The sequence below is a fragment of the Pelodiscus sinensis genome, chromosome 31 (assembly GCF_052426305.1).
Source record: "Pelodiscus sinensis isolate ZL-2025 chromosome 31, ASM5242630v1, whole genome shotgun sequence".
NCBI classification, from domain to species: Eukaryota; Metazoa; Chordata; order Testudines; family Trionychidae; genus Pelodiscus; species Pelodiscus sinensis.
Window position 1 is genome coordinate 14,600,341 of NC_143082.1, and position 14,185 is coordinate 14,614,525.

At 53.5% G+C, this 14,185-nt stretch overlaps 1 protein-coding gene across 1 annotated transcript; it reads right to left on the minus strand.

Annotated features, from left to right (window-relative positions):
* Positions 1–718: 718 nt before the first annotated feature.
* Positions 719–8,452, minus strand: LOC102463241 (chymotrypsin-like elastase family member 1). Its single transcript, XM_006122701.5, has 8 exons — positions 8,296–8,452; positions 7,519–7,604; positions 6,244–6,344; positions 5,552–5,677; positions 4,960–5,096; positions 3,697–3,842; positions 1,564–1,713; positions 719–929 (listed from the first exon to the last, which is right to left on the minus strand). The coding sequence occupies exons 1-8, from the start codon at positions 8,333–8,335 to the stop codon at positions 912–914; spliced, it is 804 nt and encodes a 267-aa protein (XP_006122763.2). The 5' UTR covers positions 8,336–8,452; the 3' UTR covers positions 719–911.
* Positions 8,453–14,185: the final 5,733 nt, after the last annotated feature.

Below are 14,185 nucleotides of genomic sequence, written 5' to 3' on the forward strand. Positions count from 1 at the left end.
TGCTAATGGAGGGTGGGAAGAAATCTTGGGAGTTGCCTAGCTCCTTCTCAGCTTTTACTCCGGGCAGGAAGTGGGCTAGCCCTTTGCAACTCTTCCCGTAAGGTGGATTTTTCCATCTCAAAGCCTGGGGGTGTTTCTTGGCAGTCCCAATAGAAGTAAGGCCTCACCAGGGGAGTTGGATGGGAAATTGATTTTGGGTGGCCATTTGGAAAAGGAAGCTGAACCAGAGCAGGAGTTTGAACCTCGGGAGGCGAGTAAGAACCGTCACGGCTGGGCGCAGGCGGGACGAGAGGAAGAAAATGAAATCTGCCTTCATCATTCATCCTCTTTCTCCCAGGTTGTGAATGGTCAAAACGGCATGTGTCCAATTCATGGAGCCCAGTTCTTGCCCTTCTCCTAACAGGCTATTCCCGGAGACTGGAGAGAATTCAACACTTTGGTTCCTGGAGTCAGAAGCAGCTGAGACAGATGAACTGGTGGATTTCCATGGTGCGGGAAAGCCCTTGTAAGTCACAAGGCAAAGGGACGTCTGATTATCCAGTTGAATGTAATTAATGCTCCAAACGGAACAGCTCAAGGGTGCCTGGGACATTCAAAGGAGGCATCTCTGTCACCACGCAAACCAACACACCACATGAGCATGTTCCACCGTGCATGGCCAAGAGACCCTTCCCAGGCGCGCGGAGAAGAAAGAAGCTTTGTTTATGTGGTTTCTTTGCTATTGAACAAAGAGAGTCCTTTTGACATGGTTTTATTGGCATTGGAATTGCAGGAATAACCCTGCTGACCAAATGGGATAACAGAGGAGATGGGCCCCAGAGAAGACAAAGGCGGGGGTGGGGCGGGTGGGAGCATATTCCGATTAGCGAAAGGGGTTTTTCTTTGGTATCGATTCCACCCTCCGAGCCTCTTCAGTTGGAGTTGATTATCTGAAAGGAGAAAAACACACAACCCACCACGTCAGGCTGCTTCCCACGCGTGGCCCCCGTCGGAGGCAGGAGCGCAGTTACATCTCTAGGCTGGGAAGGCTCCAGGTGGCCAATTGGAAAACGTCAGCTCCCGGCCAAAGGTCCCAGCAGGTACATCCTGACGTGCAGCCCTGGGATTTGGCACAGGCCACGTGGAACAGCGGCCAGGAGTGTCACGCTCTCTGCAACGAGCCGTCTCGCCTAGAGCTTCCAGGCCACAAGGACGCTGAGGTCCCGTGGGCCGACCGCCTGTCTCACACACGCTCTGTTCCCAGCCCCGACCCCCTCCCGTGCATCTCCCCCAAGCTGTCTGGGGTTCAGCCCTGCTGAGGGGCTGTGCTGCCAACTCTTGGGAGTGGGGGGTAGGCTCTCTTCCTCCCTCTCCTTTGTGCTTCAGCCAGGGTTCTTGGCTCCCACGGGGCCGTGGGCTGCAGGGGCGGGGCCTCAAGCAGAGGGGGCGGGGCTAGGGGCTTGCCCCTCCCCTAGGTTCACCTGCTGCCCATGAATGAGAACAGAAAGAATCGCAAGCCAGAGCCCTGGTCTGTGGCGGGGTGGTTCCTCATTGCAGCGCCCCTGCCAGGCAAAGCCAACTCACGTTGTTGATCCAGGAAATGTAGGCAGACACCCGGGTGAACACCGTGGGCTTCCGGTAGACGTTGCAGCCCGAGGCGGACACAAAACTGGTCACTCCATGGACTTGGTATCTGCCGCCCACCAGGCAGTTCAGGGGGCCCCCAGAATCACCCTGCGGACCAGATCCAAAGGGCAAGACAACTTAGCCCCATGGCCACAAAGAGGTGATTTCCAACCGAGGGGGCGTCCCCTCCCCAGCGAAGCAGACAATCTCCACGGGGAGGCGTCTGGCCAGACAAACTGGCATTTAGAATACAGGCAGCCTGATCTGTGGAACTCACTGCCAGGGGATGTTGCGAAGGCCAAAACTATTCTGGGGTCCGTAATCAAAAAAGAACTAGGTAAGTTCACAAATGGCACAAGCTCTGGGGGATCTTCGCCTCGGCCTGCCTGCATCTGGGGGCAGACGACAGGGGATGGATGATCCGGTTGCCTGTTCTGTTCATTTTCTCCGAAGCACCTGGCATTGGTCACAGCTGGGAGAGGGGACGCTGGGCTAGATGGACCTCAGTCTGACCCAAGTGAAGTCTGTACAACGCCTCCTCCTCCCACACCATCTAGGAACTGGATTCACCTGCCGGCAGAGCCCCAAGGGCCGGCCGGCTTTCCAAGCCCAACCGTGGGGCTGGGAGTCAGCAGAGCAGAGAGGGGTCTGCTGGAGAGTCCTTTTTTCCAGCCCTCGCCACCTGGAAGGGCGGCGAAGCCCCGCAGGCCTTGTGAGGACGATCGCCAGCCTCGACCCACCACCCCGCAATACCCCAGTGTAACCCCGAGAGCGCAGCTCCCTGCAAGTGGGTGGACAAGAACGGCTCAGGCCCTGGAAGGGCTGGTGTGGTGCAGCTGCGGTCAGATGGAGGCCTGAAACCTGAGCCCTCACATCATGCGTGAGGCCTGAGGCCTGGCACGCTGTGGTCAGGCCTGCGTCCATGTGAAGCAAGGCTAAGCTGTGAGAGAGAGGCAGGGCCGCTGCCCACAGAACGTGGCACGCGCAGGTCGGCAGGGTAAAATTCAGTGGCTTTCCACCTGTGATCTGGGGACCCCTGGGGGGGGGGGTGGAGTCCATGGACTATGTCAAAGCAGTTCCTTATCGTTACCACAGAACGGTGGTTTTCAACCTGGGTCGGCAGCCTTTGTCTAGGATTTCCAAAAGGGCTCGCTCTGACATTCAAAACATTGTTTTGAGGGATTTGCAAATAAAAAAAGGTAGAAACTCACTGATGTAAAACACTCACCGGTACTGGGCACCGGCTGTAAAATTCTCACCGGTACTGGGCACCGGCTGTGAAACACTCACCGGTACTGGGAACCGGCTGTAAAACACTCACCGGTACTAGGCACAGGCTGTGAAACACTCACCGGTACTGGGCACCGGCTGTGAAACACTCACCGGTACTGGGCACCGGCTGTGAAACACTCACCGGTACTGGGCACCGGCTGTGAAACACTCACCGGTACTGGGAACCGGCTGTAAAACACTCACCGGTACTAGGCACAGGCTGTGAAACACTCACCGGTACTAGGCACAGGCTGTGAAACACTCACCGGTACTGGGCACCGGCTGTGAAACACTCATTGACATTGGGCCTAAGGTTAAAAGTACATTCCAGAAGGACGGCAACACCTCGTTAAAAGTCGCCTTGGTACCCACCCACTCCCCACAGACAACAGGGACACCAGGTGCCCGGTGACAGCTGGTATCTAGGGAACGTCCGAGGGTGGCAACGTGACGCGTCAGCAGGGAGGTGTAACTCGTTTGTAGATGTGTATAAAGTGGGGTCTTGGAGGGGCTGGCTTTGTCTGGCCTGGGGCAGTCAGACTTCCCAGTGACTGAGCTGGTCCAGGTCAGGGGGTACACATGCATAGTGGTTTGGCAGAGTCTGCTGACAACTAGGCCTGTAGTTCGTTTGACAATAAAGTTGCCGGGCACCTTTGATTCTTATCCGATTTTGTGGTCCTTGGAGGCTCTCGGAGTCTGCTGTGTCAACACACCCCACAAGAGGAGCGCACGCACGCGCAGCCCGACGGTGAACCTCCTTGATGGAGCAGGACCCCACGCCGGTGACTTCCGGCCACGCCACACGCCCCCGGCGGTTACCTGGCACCCAGAATGGACACCGTCGCCTCCGGCGCACACCATGGTGTTCTTGACGGTGGAACCCCAGTAGGCAGCCCCGGAGCAGATGCTGTAAGACACCACGGGAAGCGGCGCTTGTTGAAGGATTGCAGACAGCTGCCCGTTAGCTGTGCAAGAAACACAACGGAGGCCGGGGGTTAGTTTCCATGGAAAACGGCCCCTTTTCCCCCGACCTCTGGGGCAAAGTCCTCGGCGGAACTTCCAATGCATCCAACTTCGGCACCTAGACGCCTGTTCTATTTTCCGATTGATTGGCCGACTTCCCACCCCAGAAATGAGCTTTGCTGCACTAATCCCGCCCCGGGACGGAGTGACGGCTGGAAAACTTGGCTGGGAATTTGCTTTCAATACGCTCTGAAGCCGGAGTTTGGAGTCAGCCTGGACTGTTACGGAGACGTGTCAGTTTCCCCAGATAATTGGTCATTTCCTGGGTCTGACTGAAGCTCATTTTGATGGGTGTAAATTATGCGCCACTTCAATAGAACGTTAAACGAGAGCGGAGCAAGGCCGCGACTGTTCTTAATTTTGCTTTGGTCTGGTGCATTTTCTGGAAAAGCAGGATCTTCCGGAGCTGGGCACCAGAGCAAAGCGGGAGTGCAGGAGAACCCCCGTTTCCTCGAGGTGTCCCCATGGCTGGTTGGAATCAGGAAGCAGGTTTCCAAAGGGCAGCAGAAACTAGGGCTGTTGCTACACTTGAAAGGTGGAAGTACCACCTGGAGCCTGGATCAGCTGAGGATTCCCCGCTGACCCCAGGCCCCCTGCGGCGCTGCAGCTTTGGAACGCTATCACGGTAGCCTGGAGTCAGGCTCTTTCTGATAGAGGCAGCAAAGGGTTGGGGGGATTGACTAGTCAGCGATCCGATAAGCATTTGCTCATTGGATAGTCGACTAGCCCTTCACTTCCCTACCCCAGATTACAGACTGGGGTGAAATCCTCGTGTTACATGACAACACAACTCCCGGCAGGGCCCGAATCTCACGTCGCGCTTGTGTAATAAGGGAGATTTTGGTGCTTCTGTGGGACCTTCTGCGGGAAGGGCTGTGCCAGCCAGGAACAAAGGCTTGGGTCCCAGCAACTCCGAGTTATCCTCACTGTGTTATACAGGGGGAAACTGAGGCACAGGGCTAAGCAGGGGAGCTTGTCACATCTACTGCCAAGCCCATGCCCTCTGTCACTAGGCCACCCCATGCGCCCGCTAGGACCTTACTCAACGACGGTACTTACTTCTGGTCAAGCCCCAGCCGGTGATGTAACAGGGATGATTGTTGGCCAGAACTTCGTTGGCGCCGGGCAGCACGCCCAGCTGCACGTAGCTGTTCAGAGTTGCGCTCTGGGAGAGGCGGAGCAGGGCGATGTCGTAGCTGCGGAGCAACAAAGGAAGCTGGGTCAAGAGGCCTTTCGGGGCATTTTGGAAGCAGGGGAGAACCGAGTGCATCGGCCCGAGGCCGCTGAGCGCGCTCTTCCCGGGAAATCATGGCTGGGGTGTTCAAAGGAGCCCCCGTGAATACAAAGCCAATGGGAGTTGGGCACCAAACTCATAGCACTCAGGTATTAAGACGATAAAAATGGCCATATTGGATCCAACCGAGGTCCATCTAGCCCAGTATCCCCTCTTCCAATGGTGGCCAATGCCAGGTGCTCCAGAGCGAGTGAACCGAACAGCTGACCTTGGGTGCCCCCTTGGGAGGTGTGTGGATCTCAGATGTAGGGACTCCAGGGGCAACCTGTTCTTATTTCTTCCCCTGGGTCGCCTGAGACGAGAAATCCCTTAGTCAAAGCCCGGTCGGCGGCCGGTGGGATACAGGAAGCATCTTACCCGGCAGCCAAATTGTTGCTGTTCCAATACTGGTGGATGAATTTACTTCCCACGCTCAAATACTGCTCAGAGCCGTCGTTTTGATTGAGGTTGTGCTCGCCGACCACCACCCGGAAAGTCAGGGATCTAGAGAGATGAGGAACAAGCTGTGATGTGCAGGAAGGTGCCAATGTAGCGTCAAAGCCCCTTTCCCTTCCCCCCAACTCCTGACAGTGATATGACGTCACTGGCTTGTCAACCAGTCCTGGGTTTGCTAAGTCCAAGGGGAAAGTGGTTGACCCTAGATATTAGTAACTAACTCATCTATCGCTCTCTCTTAATGCCACAGTCTTGCACGGACTTGTGCGTGCAACATCGCGGGAAGGTAGAGAAGCCCATTTTCCAGATGAACAGAACAGAGCAAGGTTAAGTGATTTGACCAATGGCTCGCCAAAAAAGCAGTGGCAGAGCAGGGACTCAAAGCCTGGCCTACCAAGTGCTAGGCTACTGCCCAAACCACTGGTCCATCCTCCCGCCACCCCGCAATAGAAATGGCCATACTGCTCCAGGGGTAAAAGAAGAAGCAGCCCCCTCCACTTCTTGGCACCAAGCTCTCCTCCCAGCTGGGTGTATTGACAGCGCCCACTCCTGCCTCGCACCCGATTCAAGTCTCTGGAACAGGCCGATCAACGAACCACCGGGGTCTCCGTTACCTGTCCACGCAGTGAGCCGCCGTCATCACCCAGTTGGGCCTCACCAGCGTCCCCCCGCAGGTGTGACGCCACTGACCCCCGGAGAGGTACTGCAGGGAGATCTAGATTTGGGTGACAAAAGGGAGATCTAGCTATGTAACACAGTAAACATCAGAATGCCGCTGTATGCCTGCATGGTACGCCCACACCGCGAATCTGGGAAACCCACAGCCATGTGGGGCCGCTGGGCAAGGTGGAGGGGTCCCAGGCTTATGCTCCTGGAAGGGGCGGGGCCTCAGGTGGAAGGGGCGGGGCCAGGAGCAGCAATCGGTCCCCTTTACCCACCCAGCCCCGTCAGCGGGCCTGCCTGGAACACCATGCCCAGTTCTGGTTGCTCCATCTCACATAAAGATGCATTTGAAATGGAAAAGGTCCAGGGACTGGGGTACGGACCAGCTTGAGGAGTGTATAAAAGACAGGGACTGTTCATCTCAGACAAGAGACGATGAAGGGGTGATAGGACGGGGTCTATAAAACCACGAATGATGTGGAGAAAGTGTTATTGGCCCCTTCACGTAACATGAGAGCTTGGGGGTGGGGGGTGTCACTCAAGGTAATGAACAGGCAGCAGGCTTAAAATCAAACAAAAGGAAGCACGTCTTCAGTACACAGTTAACCTGTGGAACTCCTTGCCAGGGGATGTGGTGAAGGCCCAAAACTACATAAGAACAGCCATACTGGGTCAGACCAACAGTTCATCTAGCCCAGTGTCCTGTCTGCCAAGAATGGCTATGCCAGGTACCCCAGAGGGAGGGAACTCAACAAGTAATTCTCACGTGATCCCTCCATTTCCAGATAAACAGAGGCTAGGGACACCATTCCTACCCATCCTGGCTAACAGCCATTGAGGGGCCTAACCTTCATGAATCTATCTAGCTCTTTTTAAAATCCTGGTAAAGTCCTGGCCTTTACCACATCCTCCGGCGAGGAGTTCCACAGGTTGACTGTGCACTGAAGAAGTGCTTCCTTCTATAAACTGGATTTTAAGAAAATGGGGTGATGGAGGATATTAGTCAAGATGGCCACGGACACAGCCCTGTGCTCTGGCTGTCCCTTGTCTCTCACGATCAGATGCGGGCACTGCACGATAGCAGAGGGATCCCTTGATAATTGCCCCGTGGGAGCGGCTCCTTTGCGCTCTCTGGTTTTCTGTGCGCCAGCCCATCCCCGTGCCCCTTCCTCGGTTGTTGTTGGGAGGCCAACGGGGTGGGGAAGGGCTGTAGACATTGGACCCACCTGCGATGGCCATGCGCCGCGTGGGGCGTTACTCCCCCCCACCACGCGCCCATTGCCTTCCAGCGACTCTTCCTCCAGGCCGTGTCCTTCGGGAGTAAAAGAAAAGCAACATCAGGACTAGCTTTGGCGTGTGGCAGGAGGGACCCCACAGCCCATCGCCGCTCTGCGGTTGCCACCCCAGGGCGTGAGGCTAGCCTGGCTTTTCCCTCCCCTTCTCGCGGACGGCTCTCTGCCCCAGCTCTTCCGAGATCGCGCTGGAGACGGGACATGACCAAGCGTCCCAGCCTTCACGAAGGAAGGGGCAAGGATTTCCACCTGATTCAGCACCCGAAGTCGGGCTCAGTTTTCCGGGAGAGCAGGACACACGGTGTGTGTGTGTGGGGGGGGGGTCTGTGGAAAATTGGAAGTGCCCCCATGAGGAACCGTCAAGGCAGATCAACTCTGAAAATGGGGAGGCCCAAGAGGGACTAGGGAAGAGACCGGCACGTGGAGGCCAAGTGGACAGAGACTTTCTTTTAGGAGGATGTTTCTGATGTGGGTAAGATCAGCCGCAGCAAAGTGCATCTCCCTGTAGCCTTCTGTGCTAGCTGAAACGTTGGGGGATTTGCCCCTACTGATGGCTGTTTGGGGTGCACCCCAGCCAATCAGCTCTTTGGGGTGCTACTGCAATGTCTGAATCCATGAGCAAGAGTTTCAGCACCAGAATGCAAGACATCAGCACCTCAAACCTGCCCCCCCGAAAACCCCCAAACCAACCACAGAAAAAAGCCCACTTACCGCAGAAGACAAAGGCCGCTAGGAGGAGTAACTTCAACATCGCGAGCAAACGGGAGGTACAAACACTGTGACTTCTCCTGCTTTCTGCTTCTGGGTCTTCTCTCGTATCGCGGCTGGGCTTAAATAGAGCTGCCCGTTGGGAGGAGAGGATGGGAAGAAATGCAGGTGATTTGGAAAATCGAGTGGAAATCAGTCTTGGCTCCTTGTTCTAAGAAAACACATATTTCATTCTTGGGTCCAGCGAAGGTCAAGGCTGAATTCTGGCACCAAGGGCCCCAGATGCTGATAAACTCTCTGCAGAGTTAAAAAAAAGGTCATTTTACAAACCTGAACATGATCTGAGAAACGGGGAATGTGGAATATCAAGGGAAGGAGAGTGGGTGCCCCTGAATGACCACACTTGGGGTTGTGGTCTGCACGGTGAAAAACTTGATCCAAACTTGCCTTGAAAGTTCTTGGGCCACGTTGTATCAACATGTAGCAAGCTCACTTTCAATTTTAGGCACTCCCTATACAGTGTGCTTACGTTGAAGAACGTGTGAACAGATCGCATCTAAACCGTAGCCACTTACATGTGATCAAAAGATAATGTAAAGCAAACACGTCTTCTTTAAAGTCAGCAGTTTCTGTACTTTTCTGAAATGAAACATCACAATTGCTAATGGCTGCTATGAAGCAAAGACATTTCTGCACAATCATAATTGAAAAATTTAGGAATTACTTAATAAGGAAGAACCAGTGTTCCCTCTGACTTTTTCCATCCATGTGCAGAATAAATGTTGTTAGGCGCACTGAGGCAGGTGCAGATGTGCACCACTTGTAGAAACACATGCTGCTGCTATGTGGGTGCTCCGCTAATTAGCTGGGTGACATTTGAATCTCTCCTGGATGGCTGCCCACACTCTCAGCTCACTGAGGAAGAGTGAAGTTGTACGTTAGCTGCATCTGTGCTTACGCTTAAAACAATTGCAAATTGGGATTAACACTGGGGGAGCTAATCAGGGATTATCCCAATATAAAAAGGGCTAAGTTTTTTTTTCTGCACCTCTTGAACTTGGCAGGAGTTGTGGATACTCGGGAGAACTCCATTTTGGGGGGAAAATTTGAGGTTTTGGAATCTGAGTTTTGCTCGGTTTCAGAACAATCAGCAACAAGACCTTCTCAAACAGTTCATAGACACCAACATGTGGGTCTTTTCCTGGATTAGCCAGGAGCCCCGTGCTCAGGACACACCTGTGGAACGTAGGAGACTCAATTTCAAATGGGCGCTTTTCCTCCCTTAAGATACTTCGGGGAAAAAAAAACGTACGGGGAGGCACACGGCTGGATAAAGCAACGCGGAGGCCCTAAGATCTGTCAAGTTTAAGAGGCTTCAGAGCTTTACCGAAAAATGAAATTTAGTACATTTTTTGGTTTTGTTTTCAGAGGCCTCTTATACTAAAATGATTCGGGGTTTGGAACGGGTCCCATATGACGAGAGGTTAAAACGACTGGGACTTTTCAGTTTAGAAAAGAGGAGACTGAGGGTGGGATATGATAGAGGTCTATAAAATCATGAGTGGTGTGGAGAGGGCGGATAAAGAGAAGTTATTTATTAGTTCCCATAATAGAAGAACTAGAGGACGCCAAATGAAGTTAACGGGTAGCAGGTTTAAAACTCATAAAAGAAAGTTCTTCTTCACACAGCGCGTAGTCAACCTGTGGAACTCCTTGCCAGAGGAGGCTGTGAAGGCTAGGACTATAATAGAGTTTAAAGAGAAGCTAGATAATTTCATGGAGGTTAGGTCCATAAAAGGCTATTAGCCAGGGGATAGAAATGGTGTCCCTGGCCTCTGTTTGTCAGAGGCTGGAGAGGGATGGCAGGAGACAAATCGCTTGATCATTGTCTTTGGTCCACCCCCTCTGGGGCACCTGGTGCTGGCCACTGTCGGCAGACAGGCTACTGGGCTAGATGGACCTTTGGTCTGACCCAGCACGGCTGTTCTTACATGTTCTTACTCGGAGGCCCTAAGCCGCATCTTACTTACCTTGCGTAATCTTCAAGGCGTGGGAGAATCAAAGAGACATACCCAAGATCAAGCAAAAGAGCCATTGAGGAAATCTACAAGGGGCAATTTGTCCCTTATTCCGTATACTCTCACCCCGAGCTCTCAAGGTTCAAGATGTGTATTCTGTGCTTTGCTCTCCTCCACCAGATCTCCACAGCTCCGGCGCCCCCCCAAATACCTGGTCTGCGCTTTCTACTATCAAAACAGACCCTGGAGGTTGGACGTTAGGAAAAAGTTCCTACCTGTCCGGGTGGTTAAACACTGGAATAAATTGCCCAGGGAGGTTGCGGAATCTCCATCTCTGGAGATATTTAAGAGTAGGTTAGATAAATGTCTATCAGGGATGGTCTAGACAGTACTGGGTCCTGCCATGAGGGCAGGGGGCTGGACTCGATGACCTCTCGAGGTCCCTTCCAGTCGTAGTGTTCTATGATTCTATGAACATGGTTGAAGTTTTCAGCGTGGAGTGGACCTACAAGTCTTAACCAGTAGTGCAACTGAGTCTGCACCTTTAACACAGACAAAGCTTTGGCCCAGCGACGTGACTCCGAACTCAGAGCCTGTCTGTATTATAAAGCCGCGGTGTCCAACCAGTTCTGAAGCAGCAGCCACTACAGGGACTCCTGCTATAGCCAACTAGCCACACTCACCCGGCCATAGAGCCCCGTGTGCTAGTGGCCAGCGTGTAGGACACCACAGTTAGAAGTATACGTGCGTTCCGACCGGTCTTGTGAAAGTTATATTTGTTGCACAGGGGACCTCGGCATCTGGTTTGCCTCGGTGACGTGAGTTACAAACAGATCGTGACCGGATAGCCACGGGACGTGTTTCCTATGGATACAACCACCCTGCCGTTCTGCAGCCCTGTTTATCTCCAGCCTTAATGCTTCCAGCTTCCTTTGCGTTTGGGGAGCCGGTGTGATAAGCACCCGCCCTGGCGGCCACTGGGAAACCCGCTAGAATTGGATCACCACGTGAGTTCTGAGGCAGCCCACCAGATAGGGGGCCCCAGCCCCGCTCCTGAGTGTGCGAGGGAAGAGAATTTAGATGCAAAATGGTTCTTCAGGGCCGTGCCCGTTGGAGCTAGTTCTGCACAGGGATGGGAGCGCGCTTTCCTTGTGGTTAGCTCCCGGCCTGGGCTGAGAGTCTGGGGTAGCATACGTGTCTCGGGTAACGACTCATGAGCGTCCGCCCGTGTCCGTCATAGGCACGTCAACAATTGTAATTAATGCCTCACTCTTCCCATCGGAAGACCCTGAAGCACTTTACAAACATGCTCAGTGGTGTTATTACAGATGGGGAAACTGAGGCAGAGGTATTACAGATGGGGAAACTGAGGCCCTAGATCACCCAGCAGGTCAAAGGCAGACATAACCCAGGGCTTGTTCCCGTGTTTTAGATACCCAGAGCAAACTGCTTTAACTATAGGAATATAGATAAGCACCACCAATCCCCCAGTACGGACAGTTATTCCCATTTAAGTGGTGTCTAATATGCATAACTGATTTCCATGCAGCAAAGGGAATGGCTATCTATCTTTTTGAATTTGTGCACGTCTGTCTACAAGTCTGTTTGTTCATGAACTCCTCCGAAATGGTAAGAGCTAGAACCACCAAATTTGCTAGGCAGCTTCCTCTTTTCCTACCTTAAAGCAAGGTCAGGGTTTGGTTGTACCAGGACAACTGGGAGTGCTGAGAGTGGGACTGGTTTCCATAATATGCAAAGGGAGGGGCTGCTGTTCAGAGGGGCGATAGGTGAGTGTCCACTGGGGACAGCCACCCCACCAAGGGAGTGGCTAAAGTTCCCTCGTAGCTGGGGGGGGGGGGAGGGGGGAGAAGAGGACTGAGGGGAGAGAAAAAGTCCCTGGCAGCTGGAGGAAGAGAAAAGGCCTGTGTCAGATGGAACCTCCCCCCCCATCCTGAGCCCTCTCTCACACCCCAACCATCACTGATTCCCATCCCCCTCATGTAAAAAATCCAGCCCCCTGGGAGCACTGATTTGCCCCCCCCTTGTGCAAAAAACCCCTCTTGTGCAAAAAACCCCTCTTGTGCAGAGCCATTCCACTGCTTATTTTCAGGAAGAACGACTCCGCACAAGAGGGTTTTTTGCACAAGAAGGAACGGTGCAGACAGCTTCTTGTGCAAAAGCCCGTGCCGCAAAAATGGTAGCTCATTTGGCATGCAAATGAGGCATGGCAATATTCATCCCCGTGTCTCATTTGCATATCTTAGCGTGCTGTGTAGACATAGCCCGTGAGGTTTTGAAATCCCGGCTTGACAAAGTCCTGGCTGGGATGATGGAGTCGGTCCTGCTTTGGGCAGGGGGCTGGACTCAGTGACTCCTGAGGTCTCTCCCAGCCCTATGATTTTATAATAGGCAGTGCTAATTAGGAGAAAGGGGCCATAAATATCTGACATCAGTGTGATTAATCAGAATCGGAAACTGACGAGACAAACTCAGGCTTGAGTAATGTTTCCAGCACCCTTCTGTTGCGTGGGTAGGACATAATTTGAATCCAAGGCAGGGACGAGACAGATCTGGGATGCGTCGGAGGGGAAATTCCAGATTGGAAAAAGATCCTTCCGACTTATCCAGGTACTCCAAAGGCACCCCCCTCCCACCGGATCCAAGCCTTGGTGAGTGAATGGGATAGCACCTGCCTCCCACAAAAAAGTCTCTCTCACACCATCTACGTGCACCAGAGTGAACGCCTGCAGAATCTGTCCCATCTAGAAACTATCGCAGCTTGCCTCGGGGATCCAGGAACGGACGACGATGGGAAATGGGAGATAGGAGCTCACACCTCAATGACAGGCCTGTCTTTTCGGGTGGCTATGGCCTGCAGGATCTGGGAATTTGCTCCACCTCTTTTGGTAACATATGTCTAATTGCTGAGCAAGTCCCATTAAAGCCAACCCCACCCCAAAAGCAATTAAACCAATGGTGATATTTACTACCATGGCGCGACTCACTCTGCCAGCATGTTCTATGCCCTTGCTCCCTCTCCTGGCCGGCCTTTTCTAGTTAGACTCAATTCTCCGAGGGCAGGGACTGTCTCGTACAGGTTGAAACTCCATAATCCAGACTTCCCTGAGCCAACAACACTCCTGGTCCGGCAGTTTCAGGTGATCCCGAGAGCACTCACAGAATAAGCCGAGGGAATGGGACCAGGGACATTGCCAAACTAGGGAGGCAAGATGGAGTCCTGGTGGGTAATAGGGAGGTTGCTGGGGGGAGAAAGAGGGGAGAACACAGAACCCTCCCCAAGTGCTGATTCAACTAGAACGAAAACATTTTCTAATCAAACTCCCATGCTGCTGGGAGTGGCGGGGGGGGGGGGGGGGGGGGGGAATGAGGAACGCAGAGCTCCGGGCTGCAGCTTTTAGCTCCCCCAGTCTGGCAAGTCTCTGGTCTGGGACCAGTCAGGTTGCAAGGGTGCTGGCGCAGGAAGGTCCACCCTGTAATGTGTATAGTTCCTGGCCCAACGGGGCCCCCATCTTGGCAGGTTCTCAGGCACAACCGGAACATGGACAGTCATTAACTGAACATTGTGCCAACTTGGAGCCAGGCTTGGTCCCGCTGGAGCCTGTCGCGACCAATAGGAACATGGGAGCAAAGGGGACCCGGAGCCTGGATTTCTTGTGTCAAACAGCACAGCTCTTTATTTTAGCTTCGGGTCATGTGTCCAAAGGCAGCGCCCCTGCCTTTTCCAGGCCCGGTTTTCAATGACCACGAGCTGGAATCAGTTCGAAACTAACAAACGACAGTAGTCACGTCTCAAACATGGGTTTGTATTGACTCGGCGATGAGGCCATGTTTTCCCACGATGCTACAATAGTCGA